Source organism: Bubalus bubalis, chromosome 4 (genome assembly GCF_019923935.1).
Source record: "Bubalus bubalis isolate 160015118507 breed Murrah chromosome 4, NDDB_SH_1, whole genome shotgun sequence".
Lineage (NCBI taxonomy): Eukaryota > Metazoa > Chordata > Mammalia > Artiodactyla > Bovidae > Bubalus > Bubalus bubalis.
In genome coordinates this window covers 94,645,954-94,667,583 of record NC_059160.1, presented here as the reverse complement: position 1 = coordinate 94,667,583, position 21,630 = coordinate 94,645,954, and the positions used below count along the sequence as shown (strand labels likewise).

The window sequence follows — 21,630 nt, the reverse complement described above, 5'->3', positions numbered from 1 at the left end:
TCAGCTTCAAATTCCTACCATTTGATAAGAACTGGAATGAAGAAACTGTGGAGTTATAGCATCTGCCTTTAAGGAGATCTCAAAGAAAACAAGTCTTCCCAGTGTCTGGGGGAATTAGAGTGCTCCACAGAAGCCAGGCAAGAGATTAGGTTAATTGATAAAGAGCTCAGGACATACCAGAAAGTAGATAAATCAGAAGTTTCCACCAGCATATTCTCTACTGAGTCCAGCATTCGGGAGTGAAAGACAATGAGGTTCATCACCTTGGCTAAGTCTGGGTTCTCATGCAAGTGCAGGGGAGCCTTAGCCACACTGGTATATGCCTATGGTTGGAGGTGGGAAAGGGGGGAGAAAAACAAGACAAATGAAAAAGACTCCTCAGTCTTGGGACTACAGTTTGACTGGGATTTGTCCCATCCGATCAGGAGTTTTTATTCCATACAGCAGAACTTTGGAGTTAAAAAGAGGAGGAAGGGGAGTTTCCTGGTGGTTCAGTGACTCATTGGTAACGAATCCATCTGCCAATACAGGAGACACAGGTTTGATCCCTGGTCTGGGAAGATCCCACATGCCGCATGCGGAACAACTAAGCCCATGCTCCACAATTATTGAGCCTGTGCTCTAGAGTCTGGGACCCACAACTACTGAAGCCCACGTGCCCAAGAACCCATGCTCTGCAACAAGAGAAGGCACTGCAATGAGAAGCCCACACACCACAACTAGAGAAAAACCCATTCAGCAATGAAGATCCAACACAGCCAAAAAATAAATAAAATTCTAAAAAAGAGAGGGGGGGATTGTGAGTAAGGAAAAACCTTAAGAATGGGGGACCATTCCCAGAAACAAACCTACCTGTAGACGGAACCAGTCTAGTCTCAATCCAGAAAATTCAAATTTCTCTCCATTATCAACTGCGAGAAAAACAGAAGTTTAAAAGGATATAATTAAATAGCACCTCTATCCAATTGCATGAAATGGTAGGTCCTCTTCAAAGTCATCTCGGCTACTCCCTGGCTCAAGAGACCCGTATTTCTAGAGAAAAAAATGTCCGCCTTCACTCTTTCTCCCCCTCTTCCCTCCAGTTACCTTGTTTGAGATTCAGAGAGGAGAGGGTACTGACGAATGAGGACATTATGATGGACTCCTCCTCAGGACACACAGACAGGTTCTAAAAGAGAAGGTGGAGTCAAGGGGGCATAAGTTTCACCAGGAGAGAAACGAGGACCACAGGGCGTGGCCAGTGTATGAAGGTAGAAGGAACTGCCAAGTGTCACAAACAAAAAAGAGCCAAGCAAAACACAGCGGAAACTCCGAGTTCAAAGCTAACATCCAACTGCCCTTTATTTTCTCTCCTGTTAGCATCACTTGGGAGGAAAATTACTAAGATTATTAGTCCTTTTTTTAAATTTTAACAAACATAAAGGAGGAAATTGGGCTTTTGACACACAATCCATAGAGCATTCACTCAAGCATTCAGTCAAGGTGACCCCCAGAGAAAAATGACCAGGGATCACCCCCAAATTTCCAAAGTATCATCAATTAAACATACTTGAATGATGTCACTGAGCACAAGGGCATCAAATCTGGCCAGGTACTGAAGGTGGTACTGCTGAATCACCTTGACGTGTCTTCGGACCAGAGCCCTAACCTCCTCCAACAGGAAGAGCAGTTCTGCAATGCTCCTGCAAAGTTGAGGATGAGAACAGAGGGCAGTGTGAGACTGAAAATATGACCTGAGACAAAGACAGTGGCAACAGGGTGAAACTGAGACCTCCCGAGGTCATCTGATGCACCGCTCCCCGTCCCTTTTCCCAGTCCGTCTAAAGTCAAGATTCTTAACTATGCCAAGAACTAACGAGTCAACGTAGTCCTCAGGCGTCTTCGTCTTGGTGACATTTTCTGTGTGGCGAACCAGCCAAGTGACTTCATCACGAATGAAGGACAGGGCCATGAAAACAAAAAGGGCCTATGGAGGGGACAGAGACTATGAGGATTTTCAACTTTAGAAATGGATTTCAAAGCACAGAGAAAACTACCATGAAAATGTGCTTATAGATACAATTGAGTAGCCATACCAACAATAGTGTCCAACATTAAACACAGAGACCCACAAAAAAAGCATCCTATTAGAATCAGACCTATATATATGTTGACATGAGTTCACAATACCACCTTATCAAATTAAATTTTAGAAATATTTACTAGGTCAATACCACCTTATCAAATTAAATTTTTAAAATATTTACTAGGTCAATACCACCTTATCAAATTAAATTTTAGAAATATTTACTAGGTATTTATGTGGTTTAAAAAAAAAAAGCAAGCTCTGTCTTTAATTAGCTCACACTCAAATAGAGGATAAGGCAAGTATGCAAATAACTATAACATATGATACTATATGATAGTGCCCAAAAGAGAGATACAACAAGTTTTACGGTACTCCAAGATTCAAGGGAACCACACACACAAACAGAACAATAAAACTTAGAAATGCAAAAACTCAGGAATGCCAAATCATGCTTCCCTTCCTCGCTTTCTCTTGCCTTGGGACCCAGTAGTCCTGGTTCATCAGTTAACACAGTCTCCAGCTCCTTCACAGCTATTCGCAGAAACTGGCGCCGTTGAGAGTGGAACTGGCCACTGGGGAAAGAAAGCAGAAGCTAGAGAATACTGCCTCTCCTGCCCTCAAAAATCCTCCAAACACAGAGCAGACAAGATCTACCTTTAGGAAGGGGTGTCAACCAGGAGGAAGGTTCAAGGCCACAGTTAGACTCAGTAAGGAAACACAAGACCCTATGGGGCAACAGCGAGTTCTTGGGTTGAGACAATAAATCTGTACAGAAATAGGGGTGGCTTGGGTGACAGCAAAGGTCAGGAGAGATGCCTATTCCATCCCCTCTGGAAGAGCTCATTCTTTTCCTTTACCTGTTTGCAATTGCATGTTCCTTGCTTTCCTTTATGTCGGCCACTCGCTTGCCATACCTGAGAATTGACACAAGCACAGAAGGGTTGGCCACACCTCTGGTTAGAGTCCTCGTCCCACCTTCCCAGTCCTCGGAGATTCCAAACTACAGTCTGCAGGAAGCATGGACAGCGCTCACCCTCAGGATCTTTCTAAACACTACTTTTAACCCCAGCCTACTAATAAGAGACTCATGTCACTTTAGTTCAGTCAGTTCAGTCACTCAGTTGTGTCCGACTCTTTGCGACCCCATGAACTGCAGCATGCCAGTCCTCCCTGTCCATCACCAACTGCCAGAGTTCACTCAAACCCATGTCCATTGAGTCAGTGATGCCATCCAATCATCTTATTCTCTGTTGTCCCCTTCTCCTCCTGCCCTCAATCTTTCCCAGCATCAGGGTCTTTTCAAATGAGTCAGCTCTTCACATCAGGTGGCCAAAATATTGGAGTTTCAGCTTCAACATCAGTCCTTCCAATGAATACCCAGGGCTGATCTCCTTTAGGATGAACTGGGTGAATCTCTTTACAGTCCAAGGGACTCTCAAGAGTCTTCTCCAACACCACAATTCAAAAGCATCAATTCTTCAGCACTCAGCTTTCTTTATAGTCCAACTCTCACATCCATACATGACTACTGGAAAAACCATAGCCTTGACTAGACGGACCTTTGTTGGCAAAGTAATGTCTCTGTTTTTAAATATGCTGTCTATGTTGGTCATAACTACTCCTTCCAAGGAGTAAGTGTCTTTTAATTTCATGGCTGCAGTCACCATCTGCAGTGATTTTGGAGCCCCCAAAAATAAAGTCTGTCACTGTTTGCATTGTTTCTCCATCTATTTGGCATGAAGTGATGGGACCAGATGCAATGATCTTAGTTTTCTGAATGTTGAGTTTTAAGCCAACTTTTTACACTCCTCTTTCACTTTGATCAAGAGGCTTTTTAGTTCCTCTTCACTTTCTGCCATAAGGGTGGTGTCATCTGCATATCTGAGGTTATTGATATTTCTCCCGGCAATCTTGATTCCAGCTTGTGCTTCATCCAGCCCAGCATTTCTCATGATGTACTCTGCATAGAAGTTAAATAAGCAGGGTGACAATATACAGCCTTGATGTACTCTTTTTCCTATTTGGAATCAGTCTGTTGTTCCATGTCCAGTTCTAACTGTTGCTTCCCGACCTGCATACAGGTTTCTCAAGAGGGAGGTCAGGTGGTCTGGTATTCCCATCTCCTTCAGAATTTTCCACAGTTTATTGTGATCCACACAGTCAAAGGCTTTGGCATAGTCATGCCACTTAAAGATTATCTAGTTCTCATCATTATTTTTCAGATGAAGAAAATAATACCTAGGAAAGAAAAATGGCTTGCCCAAGGTCACATAGGGTTTAAATGAGGAAGTTGAGAATAGATTTCTTGTCCTGTGCTCCTGCCTTGACACCTTCAGGCTAAAAGACTTTTCCAGGTTTGAAGGCAATACAAAGAAGCAGTGCATCAATATGACACAGGCCCTGCTCTCAGGTAAAAGTAGTTATTCCAGCTGGGTCCCTTTCCCACCTCCTCTTAGAATTTAACTTCCTCAATTGTCCTTTGATCACTGTAATCCTCCACTCTCCCCACTGGTTTATTCTCTTCTCCCAACAAGTCTCCCTAAGAATTAGGACCCTCGACTGACCCTGACCATCTACTGAACTCTGCCCATTCCCCTTATACCACCAATCTCCTCCAGAGACACCTTTATTCTTTTTCACCTCACCTTTCACTGACCCTTGAAGCCCATATGACCTCAGACAATAAACAAATTGCTCTCTCTAAGGTCACCATCAACTTCTGGATCACCACATTCAATGGCCTTTTCATTGTTCTTTGTTTATCTGCAATATCTGACTCTCTTAACCATATCTCTTTTTCTCTCCTAGTGGCCTGTGCTCAAACGTCCCACACCACTGTAGGCTCTGTGTTCTCTATGTCCCTTAGATCTGTCTTCTCTTGTCCTGCATCTGTTGCCACCATGTTAGTCGAATTTATTATAATCTTTCATTTCTCTTCTCCAGACCACCTCATTACTGAGCTTAGCACAGAATCAAAGAAATGTAGAGTAGGAAATCATAGTAATCAAATCAGGATTCAACTCCACAGCATTCCTGGTGGGTAGTTGTTTCATCCTCTACCTGGTACAATGGAAAGCAAGACGATTAAGAGTCAAAAAAATCTGGAATGATTTCCTAATTCCATCTCCTATTAACCGAGTGACCTTGAGACTGAGCCTCCATTTTCTCATTTATAAAAGAAGATATTGGGACTTCCGTGGCAGTCTAGGGGTTAAGACTCCGCCCTTCTACTGCAGAGTCTAGATGCAGGTTCAATACCTGGTCAGGGAACTAAGATCCCGTATGCTGTGTGCCATGGCCAGAAAAAAAGAAAGACAATATTAATATATATGCCTGAGTATAAGTAATGTGCAGATCAAATTAGATCATTTATGTCAAAGAATTCCCTAAACAATAAGTCTTACATGTTACTGTTGTTCTGAATGATGAGAAACTAAATACCCTTCAAACATCCCTTCCATTCCCTAGAAGCAGGAATCATTAGAAAGTTTTTCTGCATGTCAGTATCTCCTGTAACTTCTAATTATTAATCTTAGATTTACTCTGTCAAAACTTGCAATGAGTTTTAATGATAATACTCAGTTGTAGAAAGTATGAGGAATAAGTATTCTCATAGACTGTTGATAATACATCTATTTGGAGGACAATTTGGCAAGAGGTATTAAAATTTGAAATATGCACATCCTTTAACCCAGAAAATCCACTTCTAAGAATTTACCCTATAGAAATGTTCACAAAGATACATGTCTAAAGATATGCATTACAACAGTATCTGTAAAGGCTTTTTTAAAAGTGGGGGAGAGGTACAGTTCAAATGTCCATCAATAGTGGATTGGATTAATAAATTATGTTACAACCACATAAGGAAATACTATTTGACTATTAAAAAGATTAAATGTCTACAGACTGATATGCAAAGATATACAAAATACAGTAAGTTTTTTTAAAAAACTTCACAATATAATGTAGAATGTGGATCCATTGCTTTTTATCAATTGCTTATATAAGGCTAAAAATAAACACACCCCTCTATATGTTCATATATATACACAGGCATCTAGAGGACATGCACCAAAATATTTGGGGACATGAGATTGTAGTCAACTCCCTCTTGGTATTTTTTACATTTCTGGTGTTAGTTTTGCAACTACAAAGATAATAAAGGTATTTGACCCCTTCCTTAATCCCTTACCTCCTTCTCATTATAACCCTGTCTCTATTCTTCCCTTCAAGGTCAAACTTTTTAAAAGAGTTACCTACTAAATTCCTTATCTCCTATTTGGTCCTAAGCTCACTGCAATCCAGGTTTTGACCTCAATACTCAATTGAAGTTATCCATATGCAGGTCAGGAAGCAACAAAGAACTGGACATGGAACCACAGACTGGTTCTAAATCGGGAAAGGAGTACGTCAAGGCTATATGTTGTCACCCTGCTTATTTAACTTATATGCAGAGTACATCATGAGAAACGCTGGGCTGAATGAAGCACAAGCTGGAATCAAGAATGCTGGGAGAAATATCAATAACCTCAGATATGCAGATGACACGACCTTTATGTCAGAAAGCGAAGAAGAACTAGAGCCTCTTGAAAGTGAAAGAGGAGAGTGAAAAAGTTGGCTTAAAACTCAACATTCAAAAAACTAAGATCATGGCATCTGGTCCCATCACTTCATGGCAAATAGATGGAGAAACAATAGAAACAGTAACAGACTTAATTTTTGGGGGGCTCCAAAATCACTGCAGATGGTGACTGCAGCCATGAAATTAAAAGACGGTTGCTCCTTGGAAGAAAAGTTATGACCAACCTAGACAGCATATTAAAAAGCAGAGACATTACTTTGCCAGCAAAGGTCCATCTTCTCAAAGCTATGGTTTTTCCAGTAGTCATGTATGGATGTGAGAGTTGGACTATAAAGAAAGCTGAGCACCAAAGAATTGATGCTTTTGAACTGTGGTGTTGGAGGATACTCTTGAGAGTCCCTTGGACTGCAAGAAGCTCCAACCAGTCCACCCTAAAGAAAATCAGCCCTGAATATTCATTGGAAGGACTGATGCTGAAGCTGAAACTCCAATATTTTGGCCACCTGATGAGAAGAGCCAACTCATTTGAAAACACCCTGATGCTGGGAAAGATTGAAGGTGGGAGTAGAAGGGGATGACGGAGGATAAGATGGTTGGATGGCATCACCAACGCGATGGACATGAGTTTGAGGAGGCTCCGGGAGTTGGTGATATACAGGGAGGCCTGGTGTGCTGCAGTCCATGAGGTTGCAAAGAGTCAGACACGACTGAGTGACTGGACTGAACTGAACTGAACAAGAAGGGGACTAAGACCATCTTTACAAATAAATTAAATAAACATTTTCCAGTTCTCATTTGACCTCTCAGTACTGTCAAACGTAGATAACCAGTCCTTTCTTCTTGACATGTCTTCTTTCCTTGTCTCGGTTATTCCTCTCATTGATTTCTCTGCCTCTGCTGGCCCTTACATTTCAATGTCTCAGAGGTTCTATCCCAGTGTTTTCTTACTTCACACATTCTCTGTGAGTAATCTCACCTACGCCCAAGGCTTTGATCACCATTTTGCCAAACTTAATCTGAATCCAAATATCTCTCCTAAATTCCATAACCAAAAGGTAAAAGGTCTAACATACATTTATCTTCAATGTTCTACAAATACTTCAAATTCAAGCTGCTCAAAACTGAATTCACAACCTTTTCCCACAAAATAGCTTTTATCATGTATTCTCTATCTTAAGGAATGCCAAGTATCCATTCCAGAAACTTTGACTTCAACCTCAGTTTCTCCTAATTCACTTCATTAACCTCTGCCTCTAGTTTTCTCCATCTGACTTCTTTTCTTCCCTGCAGCCAGAGTGACTTTTTCTAAAATGCAAATATGGTTGTGTCACTGCCCTGTTTAAAAATCATTCAATGACTCCCTATCCCTTTTAGAATAGGCTCAAATAGAATAGATGCCAGGGCATCCAAGGCCCCAACTTACCTCTCCAAGTTTATCTTGACAACTTCTTCATTTCTGTAACCAGAGCTACATGAATTTCTTAGAAAATGCTATGCTCCCTCTTGCCTTGAAACCTTGACAGTTTCTCTGCCTAAAGTATCTTTCTCTGCCTTAAGCAACTTCCCTGCCTCTCCATCCACGCCCCCACAACTCCTATACACATACACACACACACACACACACATATACAATTCACTTGTTTAATTCTTCAGGTCTGTCCCCAGGTTTTGCTGGATCCTCCAAAGCCAGTTTAAAGCAGTTTGTGTTTATACATCCTAATCCCTTATTATATCACAACAGTTTATCTATTTTTCACTAATTTGCAAGCTCTTTGAGAGCAGAGATTCTGTCTTTGTTTAAAAAGCACATAGATTGCATTACAACATACCAAGCAATTTTCTACATGCTTTATAAATAGTTACTCTTTCATTCCTCCTAACAACCCTAGGAGGTAGGTCATAGGGAAGTACTATCATTATTTATAGATAAATTGAGCCCTGGCATAGAGAAGTTAAGTAACTTGCCCAAGATCACATAGTCAGTCAGGGCAGAGCTGGAATTCAAAGTCAGGTAATCTTGTTTCAGGGTCCATGATCTTAACCTCTATGCTATCTTATTAGTTACTCTATCGAGTGAAGTACTTAGTAAATACTATGTATTCAATAAATATTTCTTTGATAATTAGAACTATTTCTTAATACCTATACTCGGGACACTCATGGAGACTAGAAAAGGATGTTAGGAGGGGCTAAAAATCCCCAAAGATTAGCTTGGCTCTCAGGTCTCACCCTTTCAAACTGCTAAAGAGGTCCTCAGTGACTTTGTGCACCTGGAGCGCATCCTCCCGGATGAGGGTGATGTACAGGGAGCCCTGCAGACACAGCTTCCACAGTTTCTGGCAGTCGGCATTGGAGTTGAGGCACCCATGACAAAGAAGAAACCCAACTGCGGGTGTGTAAAACAGTGCAAAGGAGGATTTTTAGGGCTTGATCTCCATGTGACATGCTGCTGAGTCTAGTCCCACCTCAACCCACAAAAAACTTACTGACAATCCAACGCTCCATCACTTCCACAGACAGGTACTCACAGGCCATCTATGAGAAGGGAGGCAGAGATGCTTTAACGGCTATTTAACTTGGTCTAAAGACTAAGGCGGTCAAGACAAGGGCAATCAAGCTAGAATTTGAGTATCAAACACAACTCTTATCTTACCAGACTGGATCAGGATACTTTGATAAGCTAATACCTGGGAAAACTAGAAGTGGGTTGAGGGGAAAATATTTAAGAGGGGGAAAGGAACTTAAGCTAGAAGTCAGGACAAATGGTTTGACATAACTTCTCTTCAACAGTTCAGGAGAGTAATACTCAAAATCTTATGATTTCCCCCTCCCTTGGATTCTTTCACCATGTAAAATATAAATCACTTGTCTGGTGCTTCTCATACATCTTGTACCATCAGTTCTATTTTTATGACCACATGGCCTATCTTCCTACTAGATGAGAAATTCTTTGCAGCAAGGACCTTGGGCCGATAGTAATTGAATAAAAACATTTGTTAATTAATTGACATCTATGCTCAAGTTCCTACTGAGCTAAATAGGTGCCTAATGAGTCAGTTTCATCCATTCATTCATTCTGTGAATATTTATTAACTTCCTTCTACGGGCAGGCACATCCTAATCCTGATCCAAAGAAAAGCTTCAACCTAACCATGATTTTTTTAGCCACATAAGATGATCAACACAGAAGCATATCCTAGCAGAGGGCTAAAGCACTCTTAGGGCTGATATTTCCTGAAAGGAAGAAGCCTCTACAGAAATGGCCTTGGAAAGAGCATGTTTCCACTGACAAGAGGAAAAGAGAACTCACGGTGTCTGAATTAGCAGGGTTAATCATGGCTGAGGCTGTGCCGATAAGACTCAGAAGCTGGACACTGCGCCACTGCTCGGCCCCTTGGTTCCTTCGGACGAAGAGGCAGTGCAAAGAGAGGAGGGCTTCACTCACGGCCTGTGAGGGGGAAACAAACGAACCCTTAAAGTCAATGATGGGACAACCTACATCTGCCTGAGAAATCCTCCAGCCTCTCAAGAAACTTGCCTTTGTGTGAGGCCCAAACTCCTCTGTCAGCTTCTTCAGAGGGTGGTCATACTCCAAGACCATCTGACCCAGACGGGCAAAACTGGAGTCACTTGAAGAAAGCACAGGGAAAATGCTTACAGCCCTCCATTAAACATGATGTAAACTCTCATGTTTGCATATAGGTTAAAGGTGTGTACATAAGCTGGTACTCTCCACCACCTACAAAGATACTAAACTGTAAATTACATATAAAGATAACCCACTCTAGGCCCTGGGATACTAAGACAAAATCACATGATTTGGGGCTGCTCCATGAAAGTTTCTTCCTTACAAGAAACTGAAATAGGGTTGAACACATGCTAGGTACTCTACAAATTTGTGTTGATTAGTTATTGCTGGACCCAAATCTGTATACAGACCAAAAGTATATATACACACACACACACACATTCAAAGCAAATGTAAGTCACATGCCTAGGTACTCATGTAGGCACATAGGAATATACATCATACATAGAACAATGTTCAACAGCCCACTCTGATCTCTCTGGTCTTCACTTTTTTCAGCCTTTAAATGCTTTTATTTGCACTAACAGAAAGGCAAAGAATTGTACATAATCCAAAATCCATTTATATTTGGCTTCAAATGTATTATCATATATTACTTACCTCTAAAGGCTTTAACTTTACTAATATTATTCCTACTAATATTAAAAAATGTTTTCTTTGCTTTCTGCAATAACCTGAAAAGGAGAGTGGCAGCAGCCCGCCTAGGATTAAAAACTCATTAGAGATAATGCAGACTGGATAGCCCACTAGCAGATATTCAAGAGTTAACTATATATAAAAGTACACGTCTTAGTGTATGCCCTTATAAGTATTCTAAATTGTTTTACTTTGCCTATGTCATCATGTAGATTATAGATTCTCACATGAAAAAGCATGCCATCGGAGGGAGGCGGGTTCAGGATGGGGAACACATGTATGCCTGTGGCAGATTCATTTCGATATATGGCAGAACCAATACAATATTGTAAAGTTTAAAAATAAAATAAAATTTAAAAAAATATTAAAAAAAAAAAGCATGCCATCTACTTCCTTTGTATCCACTTTTACGTCATAGCACCATGTATGAGATTCATCATCTTGTATACATCTCCTTAACTCACCTGTGTCCATGAAGCATCTCATGGGCACAGTTGAACATGCCAATGAGTACCCGTCGATCCTCAATCCGTGACAGAAGTAAAATAACTGAGGTGTAAGTCACTATCAAGTCCAGGTAACTCCGAGTGAAGTCAAAGTTGAGATTCTACAAGGAAAATACATAGAAACCCAAGAACGGCAAGGCCTGTTAAACTCGATTTCCCTAATCATTCCAGACAGTGCTAACCAGACTCTGGAAAGGTCTATTTAGAAGAAGAAATTGGGGACTTCCCTTATGGCCCAGTGGCTAAGACTCTGAGCTCCCAGTGCAGGGGGTCTGAGTTCGATCCCTGGTCAGAGAACTAGATCCTACATGCCACAACTAAGACCTGGTACAGTCACATAAATAAATATATATATTAGGAAAAAAAGAAGAAGAAGAAGAAATTAACAAGACTGCAAATTCAGAAGAAAATGGGAACAAGTTCAGGGGCTAAAAATGAACTCAAAATATAAGAAGGCCAGGAAATTAGAGCTGGTCTAATTAGGTGTTGGATTTTTATGTGAATTTTATGTTTAAAGAAATCACAATACTGATCTGCTTAACATGTAAATGCACTTTAACTTCCACATTTTTACAGAAGTATAGTCCTGAATTAACAGCCATTCATTCATTATACAGTATATATTATATTATAGTCCTGGAGGAACAGCCATTCCTCTAGTCCCATCTCACCCAACACTGTTCCAACAGAGACCATTTCCATGGCTCTAGGATAGAAGAGAATTGCAAAGAATCTTACGATATCAAAATGGCACTGGCAGGCATCAATGGTGTTGAGAAGTTCATATACATGATCCTGGGGGTAGAATTGGAGATGAGAATCAGTGAAGAAGAAAGAGAAGATGACGTGTACTACCGGAATCTGAGGGAAAGGCTGTCTTCCTTGGAGGTCCTAAGGAGCCACTGAATAACACACAGGAGGCTTGCTGAGTTCAGGAAGTTCCTCCTCCATAAGCTGTCGGTGGGCCCCTGGCAGGCTACCCGACCGATGCCCATGACTCCACAGGCACAGGTCCCTGTTACACTGTGCACGCCTTCCCTCATCTTATTGTCCCAGTGCCCTCTTTCTCCACACACACACACACACACACACACGCACGCACAAAAGGTTACAAAATGCAGGTTATCTGATCATTTGTTTCTAAAATACCAAAAATCAGGACCTCCTCCCTTTTTTTTAATTGATCAATCTCAAAATCAGTCTGTTCTTTGATTCTATCTCCTATTCTCTTTAACAAATGGGAATACTACCAAACTTTCTACATGTTTCTACTTACTGATCACCTACCACAATATGTGCTAAGTACTTACTAGGTTATTTGCATATACTTCATTTAACCCTCATTCCAGTGTGAGAGGGATTCTTTTCTTTTCATACCTAATTTTGCCTAAATAATAAGCAGTTTTACTGTGGATACTTCTCTCCTCCCTCACATCAGCACCCACTCTACATTCTGTCCAACCTTCAGGTAGACAAGTTTTTTTTTTTGTTTTTTGTTTTTTTTTTTTTTCAGGTAGACAAGTTTAACAACCTAGTGTGTCCTTTGTTAATTTTCACCCTATTTATATAATCCTGTGCAGGCAGGGAGAAAAAGAGAGACGGTTTTTTTGAAAATCATTTGTGTTAAAAACTTGAGATAATGTCACACTCTTATTACCATTTTACTTTTTTTATTCAATCATACCTGCCAAAAGTCCTCAAGTCTCTGGTAGAGCCCTAATGCACTTCTTTTTAATGGCTGCATAGTAGTCCATGATACAGCCAATTCAGTCCGTCTTTTCCCAACTGATGCCCTAGTCACTGCACATAGATACTGTCAATTCTACTCAAGTTGAACTACTAGATCAAAGAGTATATATGTTTTTATTTTTAAAACACATTGCCAAAAGATTTGGATAGGCTGTTTACAATTAAAAATATAAAAATGGTATGGCTTAGTCCCTTCACTGTTACCTGAAACTCATAACATTGTTAGCCTGCTATACCCCAACACAAAATTAAAAGTTTAAATATATACGTATAAATGACCAATAAGAACATGAAAAGATGTCCAATAACACTAATCATCAGGAAAATGCAAATTAAAATCACAAGAAGATACCACTACATACCCAGTGCAGTGCAGTGCATTGCTCGGTCATGTCTGACTCTTTGCAACCCCACGGGCTACAACCTGCCAGGCTCCTCTGTCCATGGAATTTTCCAGGCAAGAAATACTGGAGTGGATTGGCATTTCCTCCTCCAGGGGATCTTCCTGGCCCAGGGATTGAACCTGCATCTCCTGCATTGGCAGGCAGATTCACACACCCATTAGAATAACTAAAATTCGGGAGTTCCCTGGAGGTCCAGTGGTTAGGACTTGGAACTTTAATTGCAATGGCCCAGGTTCAATCCTGGTCAAGAACCTGAGATTCTGAAAGCCACTCTGCACAGCCAAAAAAAACAAAGAATGACTAGGGACTTCGCTGGAAGTTCAGTGGTTAAGACTTTGCTCCTAATGCAGGGAGCATGAGTTCAATTCCTGGGCAGGGAACTAAGAGCCTACACGCCACACAGCACATGGCCATGAATGACATAAATAACTGAAAGCAAGTTTGATGAGAATGTGGAGCAACAGGAACACGATATATTGTGGATGGGAAGAGAAAATGGAACAATGACTTTGGAGAAGAGTTTGGCAGTTTCTTATAAAATTAAACATAAACATACCATGTGATTTAGCGATTCAACTTCTAGGTTATTTATCCAAATGAAATGAAAAATATGTCCCCACAATTATTTGTACTCAAATGTTTATGGCAACTTATGCATACTGGCCAAAACTGGAGACAATCCAGAAGTCCATCAACAGGGAAATGGATAAACAGATTGTATCCATACAATGAAATAGTGCTCAGCAAAAATAGGAAATGAATTGTAGGTATGTAAAACATAAACAAATCTTAAAAATATTATGCTGAGTGAAAGAAGCCAGACACAAAGGAAAACATGGTGTATAGATCCTAATTACATGTATGAACCTCTAAAAAAGAAAAATCTAAACTGGAATGTAGATCAGTGGTTGCCTGGGAACAGGATAAGTTGGGATTGACTAGAGATAAAAAGGTGCAGAGAACCTTTGTGTTGATGAAAATTATCCATATTTTATGTTGGCTGTTACACAGGTGTATACATTTGTCAAATTTATTAAATGTATGAGAACTTCCCCAAAAGGCTGTATCTAAATTAACATACAGGGAAACTGAGGCTGAGAGCAGTTAAGAAACTCACCACAGATCACAAAGCTAGTAAGGACCAGAATTAGAACCCAGAGCCCACAATCTTCTGTCTATACTACATGACCTCAAGACCTCTGTCAGGTCTATGCTTCCTCCTTTGCTGGGAGGGCCAGTCCACAACTCCTTGCTGCAACCAAATTCCCAAGGGATAATATAACTGAGGTTTGCCTCCAGCCACTCACACAACCAAGGTCACTACCCAGATTTTATACTGTAAAGATAGAATCAGAAAGGAATAGATTTAACATCTGTTGGCCTATTACTCTATTATACACTAAACACTGTGTTAAGTGTTTTCAATGTGTTGTCTAATTTAATTTTTACAAATACCCCATGTAGTAAATCTTACTTCCCATTTTACAGATAAAGAAACTGGGATTCAAAGAGTTTCTTACCAAAGTCATATAGTTTATAAGTGATAAAGCTGAGAGCTGAAACCAGGTCTGTCTGATTCAGAGCCTACCTACTCCACAATACACAATACCTGTATCTCTCTTTCCCTTCCAGCCCTGAATGAGCTGTACTAAACTCCTTGGGCTCAGAAGTTAACCACTGCAGCAACCAGAAGGTATCTTTTGGACTCCTAGTAAAAAACATTTTTATATGCTTCCAGCATTCTTCTACTGTCTCCACCAGTGCCTACCTTCTTCCTAACCATTACTCTCAATTCCAAATGAACAACCTCTGACCTGACCCTCCTTCAGAACTTACGATCTTCTGTGTGCCCCCTTCTATCTTCATTGCATGATCTGATGACCAGCCTGGATTAGCTCCCTAGGACACCCAAGGCAGGGCTCCATACTCTTGTACTAGCTGAAAAAATACTGTAATACCATTACAAACTTACATGGCTCAAATGACTAAAATTTGTATTATTTCTTGAATATATAAATAATGTGTTCATTGTAGAAAAATCAGAAAATACAAACATAATTTTAACTCATTTTTAAAACCACTCATAATCTCACCATACAAAGAAGTTCTAACCTTCTTCATATGCATTTTTGTCTATGTAAATATACATTTTAGGGATAGCTCCTCTGTTAAGCTACATTGTAATTTGCTTTTACACTAAAGAACATGTGAAGAGCATTTTTCCCATGCCAAGTAATATAAATATGTATCATCTTTAGCAGCTGTATAATATTTACTTATAGACACATACTCTGGGCTTTTAATTAAGCCTCTAGTTATTGAATATATCAATTATCTAAAGTTGGCACTATCATAAATAATGCAATAGAAATGCAAGAGAGTACATTCTTATACATATACCTTAGCACTTCTGATTGTCTCCTTGAGATAAATTTCTAGAACTAGAATTATTACATTTAAAAGTATATTTTCTAAGACTTTTAAAACATCATATCAGGTTGCCCTTCAAAAACAAAGCACTAAATATTTTTTATAGTTTATGGCTACAAAATAGTACATATTCATTGTTTAGAACTCAAATAAAATATCATCCATATATTATGCTATCAAACATTGTTAATAATTAGATAAGCTCAAATTGAGAGAAATTCTGAAAAATAATTAGTCTGAACCCTTCAGAAAAGTCAGTGGCAGGAAAGACAAAATAAGACTGGGAATTATTCTAGATTAAAGACTAAAGAGACATGACAACTGAGATATAACATCATGAATTCAATGTATGATCCTTGAGAAAAGTAGAGGAATGTGATTATGGGCTCTAACTATAACATTGTAGCAATTTTACATTTCCTGAGTACAATAGCTGCATTAAGGTTATGTAAGAAAATATTCTTGTTCTTAGCAGATGTATGCTAAAGTATTTATGGAGAGAAATGTCATGGTGCCTGCAACTCAAATGGTTCAAGGGAAAAAAAATAAGATAAGCAAACATGGCAAAATATTAAAAATCAGGAGATCCAGGGGGAACATAGACCAATATTCATTGCACTGTTCTTGAAATTGTTTAGTAGATTTGTAATAAAATTTGGGGGAAAAAAATACTTAAAATTTTAACTCAAAGAATACAAAAATATATAATGTAATAAAGTAAAGCCAATCATAATAATCCAGCTCCAAAATCAGGTATTTTTAACAGCTTAGTGTATAATATCCCAAATCTCTCCTACATATATACTAACACTATGTGTATATAAATTTATGTATCTTTTAAAACAAAAATAAAACTGTATCATACAGTATTCTATAACTCACTTTCGCTTAACAATACAACTTAGACATCCTTCCATATCAATACATCTGATATTTTAAAGAAACAATAATAAGGAACATACATGAACATCCAAACACTGGGTACTTGGGCTAGAGAGAGCTCACCCGAAATTCCATAACATCCACAAATGACTGGTAGTAGTTGGTAAGGTATCGAATTATCTCAGATTTTTCCCGATGTACTGGTCCTAAATGTTGCTGAAAGAAACAAAGTAAGAAGACAAGTGATCAAAGCAACCCAAGAGAACAGGGGTTATACCTAAAGCATCCTTAAAGAGGGTTAAAATACGCAGACAGGGGAAGTTGGAAAATCTCCAAATTCTGAAGTTTCGGAGAGAATATTCCCTATCTAGGCAGGATGGTTTCGTATAATCCTGACTAGATATAGAGTGCTAAACGAGGGGAAATTTCAAGGTCTCTTTCAGCCAAAGTGGTTTACTATTCATATCTAAGTCAAAAGTAGCTGAATGAGAAGATGTCGTAAGTAAGATGGTAAGAAATCTAGGGGTAACAGGTAATAAGGGAGAAGTAAGGCATATGCCACTAGATGCATAACTCTAAGGCAATAACCAAGAAAACACTGAGTGGGAAACAGGAGCAACAATAAAATAGAGGCAACTGCTGCATCAATAGAGCTGTCCTTCTCAGTAAGAACAAAGTGTTCTTGCGAATAGGGTCAGTGTTTTGCTCCAGCTTACCCTTAGGAGAATCTCATCTTATCTCAGAAATCTCAAGACTACCACAACCTCAAGCCCTGTGGTTTAGCTTAGGAAAACTAAAAAAAAAAAAAAAAAAGGCCACTCCATCCTCTGGCAAGTTCAAAGAGAGGCCATCAAAAGACAGCTTGAACTATTCAAGCACAGTTATTTTGGAGAAAGGACAGAAGAGGGACATGATTCTTACCGTGCTGTTTCGGACATCTATGTTGGGAAATTTCTTGTTGATGTACTTGAGAGATGATTCCATGGACTTTTCCAGTAAGAAAGGGGGCTTGGATTTGGGGTCTGAACAAGTCTGCACAGATAAATAACATTATGGTTATCAATCCTTTCTCCTGTTCCTCGGAAACATACCTCTTCCCACATTGTGCATTCTTACACAATCTCTCTTAGGGAAAGGGGATCTGAGTACTAATTATAAAAGAATAAGAGTAGGTCAGGAAAAAGTTCCAGGACATTAAGCCAACCATCAGAAGAGCTAAATAACCTGGGCATCTCATCTTGCTGGATAAAGCTTAACGTCTGCTTGGGCCCGACACAAAGAGGAAGCTCTCTCCACCCCTCAGCCGAAGCCGGAAGGAGTGAGAAAAGCAGCTAGCTGCTCAGGAGTTAGACGTCGTGGGAGAATTAGTGTCATAATTATGTCCATTATATAAGCATCTCATCCCAAGGGCATTTATAGGAGGCATGGAGATGAAACTGTGTCCCAGTGATTTATCATAGAATGCAACAAGGTCCCCCCCCCAAATCCCCCATTTTCTGTCCCAGAAACCCCACTCCCACCCATCTTTATTTCCTAACTTCACTAGGCCCAGCACTAGCCCACCTCTCGTCACCAGCTTCTCCCAATTCCACAGTTCCTATCCTAAACACACATATATAAGACCACAGTGAGACCTGTCTCAGACTTGAAGTAACTCAAAGGTAGTTACTCTTTTTTTTTTTAACCCAAATGTCTTATCTATTTTTTTCCTTTCAGGGAAAGTACTTCCATTTAAAAACTTTTGCCAGACACCCAACTCGATTTCTTCAGAGTGTGGGGGCCAGCACTTAACAATAAGATCCAGAATTCTAGACCCAGACTTTTATCCAGGCAACTCGGAACACAATTATTTCCCATCCCACCGTTACCCCCAGCAGGAAGCAGATGTTCTCTTTGGGGTGAGAATCATACTCAAAAAGGTGGAAGCCCTGAAGACAAGCCTCCCCTTCTGCCTCCCAGCACCAGCTGTCCTATATAATCTGAGGGAATGAAGGCCAGAGAAAAGAGAAGGGAGTCTAACAGCTGGACCTGCCAGTCTCAGGGGTCCCTGCCCTACTGCTGCTGGAATAGTTAGTGCTAGTCCAGTTGCCCACACTTACCTTCTTGATGTTATACATCCGGATGAGGACCCCCTGACCGCGATCATTCAGGATAGTGAGCTTCTCTGCTAATTTATGCTGGTATGCAGAGGTCAAAGACATGATGGCCACTGAGAGAGAGGAGCATCCAGACAGCAATGCTTGACCTCCCCAAACACTTTCAGCTAGGGTGGTGACACCCTCTGGGCGGAGGCACCCAGCCTGGTTGGTGCGCTGGTCTTCCTGTTACCTCTACAATTGGCTCGTGGCTGAAAGTAGTCATTATGCCTCATAGGCCCTCAGAATCTTCTGTACTTCCTCTTGCACACTCAGCAGGGGAGACTTCCTCTTTCTAGCTCTGCAGTATTTTTGGTAAGACTGTGAAATGAGTGGGGTGGGGGAGAGGGTCAGGCTTTCAAGGCTCTTCATAGTCTGGCACCAACCTTTTGGGCCTTAGCCTTCCCCTAGTATCCTATAAGGGGCTTCCCAGGTGGCTCAATGGTAAAGAATCTGCCTGCCAATGCAGGAGACTCGGATTCAATTCCTGGGTTGGGAAGATCCCCTAGAGAAGGAAATGGCAACCCACTCCAGTACTCTTGCCTGGGACATCCCACAGACTGAGGAGCCCAGTGAGCTATAGTCCATGGGGTCGAAAAAGAGTCGGATATCACTTAGCAACTACACAACAACAATGTCCTATATAAAGCTCCGCAGCAGACAAACAAGTACCAACTACCCGAGTCCCATCCACCTTTATACTTTCCCTCTTCTATATCCCCATCAAGAATGCCTGGGCTTCCCAAGCAGCACTAGTGGTAAAGACCCAGCATCCCAATGCAAGAGACATAAGAAATGCAGTTTCGATTCCTGGGTTGGGAAGATCCCTCAGAGAAAGGAATGGCAACCCACTCTAGTATTCCTGCCTGGGAAATCCCATGGACAGAGGAGCCTGGTGGGCTACAGTCTGTAGAGTTGCAAAGAGTCAGATATCACTGAAGTGACTAAGCACACATACACACACACTAGAATGCCTGTTATTCTCTCCTGAACCTTAGGACTATCCACCTGTCAGGGCCCAGATTAAATCCCAACTCCTCCAAACTACCCTATTCAATATCAAACATTATATATAACATGTATTCCTTGTTTTATTGTTAAGTGTATGTCTTATCTCCCCAACTACATCATAAGTTCCTTAATGACAGGAATTCCATCTGATACTCCTTCACATCCCTCATAATGCTCTAGCATAGTGATTCTCAAAGGGTGGTCACATTAGCATCACCTAAAAACTTATCAGACATGCAAATTCTCAGGTCCTAACCCAGACCTTGGAGAAGGCAATGGCAACCCAGTCCAGTACTCTTGCCTGGAAAATCCCATGGATGGAGGAGCCTGGTGGGCTGCAGTGCATGGGGTTGCAAAGAGTTGGACACGACTGAGCGACTTCACTTTCACTTTTCACTTTCATGCACTGGAGAAGGAAATGGCAACCCACTCCAGTATTCTTGCCTGGAGAATTCCATGGACAGGGGAACCTGGCAGACTACCCCCATAGACTTATGGGGGTCACAGAGAGTCGGACACGACTGAGCAACTAACACACACACCCCAGACCTACTAAATCCAAAGCAGGGGTAGGGTCCAGCACTCTGTTTTAACAAGCACTCCAGGTTAACTTCAATGCTCTCTCGGGTTTGAGAATCACCACTTAAGAACAATGATTCTTAAGGGTACTTAAGAGATATCAATCCCTGTCTCCTGAGATTCAGGATTGGTAGGTCCACAGTGGGGTCTAGAAGTCTGAGTTGACAAGTACCCTAGGAGGTTTTGGTGCAAATGGTCCATTGGACACATGTTAAGAAACACTAATCTAGACCACCTCTTAGACACAGTAGCCATTCAATAAATATGCTGATTTATTTGCTGAATTATTAAGACTAAATTAGGGGCTTCCCTGGCGGTCCCATGGTTGAGAATCCACCTTGCAGTGCACAGGACACCCGTTCGATCCCTGATCCAGATTCCGTGTGATGCAAAGCGACTAAGCCCACGCGCCACAGCTACTGAGCCCAAGGGCCTAGAACCAGTTCTCCGCAACAAGGGAAGTCACTGAGACAGAAGCCTGAGCACCGCAACCAGAGTAAGTAGTGGCCCCACTTGCCACAACTAGAAACGCCCGCACGCAGCAACAAAGACCCAGTGCTGCCAAAAAAGAAAATCTATTTTATTAAAAAAAAATAATAATACAATGTCATGAAAAAAGACTAAACTGGGAAACAGGTCCCATGAAGAAGAATGAAATTAACTGAGATTAATGAGGGAAAATTAATGACAGACTTTAAATCTTAGAAGACTAGATAAATTTTAGCACTAAAATATTCTTGCCATTCCAAGTTAGGCCTTATCAAGAAAATCAGCTCCCTTTCAAGTTTATTTCACGGCAGAAAGCAGGATGTCCTCAGAAAATTCTAAATCAAACGGAATTGTCTTCCTATCTACCTCCTTTCCAAAACCTTTTCAAAGAAACAAGAAGACGGAATAAAATTTCAAGTATCTCTAAGGTAGGCGTTGCATTTTCAGAATGTAGAATCTGCCTTCTAGTTTATTTACCGCAGTTGAGTCCCTAGAAGGCTATGGGCCTAGTGGAAGGTGATAGTGGCCCCAGATATCTGAATCACTTGCTGTTACCGAAGAAACTCAGTT

General features: G+C 40.7%; 1 protein-coding gene across 1 annotated transcript in view; it reads right to left on the bottom strand.

Annotated features, from left to right (window-relative positions):
* NCKAP1L (NCK associated protein 1 like) overlaps positions 1-19,131 on the bottom strand; it is a 45,937-nt gene extending 26,806 nt beyond the window's left edge. The window contains exons 1-16 of the mRNA XM_025284315.3: positions 18,946-19,131; positions 17,768-17,878; positions 16,970-17,062; positions 12,120-12,176; positions 11,340-11,482; positions 10,189-10,279; positions 9,961-10,098; positions 9,137-9,185; positions 8,880-9,036; positions 2,926-2,982; positions 2,544-2,640; positions 1,857-1,966; positions 1,550-1,682; positions 1,087-1,168; positions 853-911; positions 178-323 (exon numbers count right to left, since the gene is read on the bottom strand). Coding sequence (XP_025140100.1) covers positions 178-323; positions 853-911; positions 1,087-1,168; positions 1,550-1,682; positions 1,857-1,966; positions 2,544-2,640; positions 2,926-2,982; positions 8,880-9,036; positions 9,137-9,185; positions 9,961-10,098; positions 10,189-10,279; positions 11,340-11,482; positions 12,120-12,176; positions 16,970-17,062; positions 17,768-17,878; positions 18,946-19,047 — 1,625 coding nt within the window. The 5' untranslated portion in view covers positions 19,048-19,131. The remainder of the gene's footprint in view (positions 1-177; positions 324-852; positions 912-1,086; positions 1,169-1,549; positions 1,683-1,856; positions 1,967-2,543; positions 2,641-2,925; positions 2,983-8,879; positions 9,037-9,136; positions 9,186-9,960; positions 10,099-10,188; positions 10,280-11,339; positions 11,483-12,119; positions 12,177-16,969; positions 17,063-17,767; positions 17,879-18,945) is intronic.
* Positions 19,132-21,630: the final 2,499 nt, after the last annotated feature.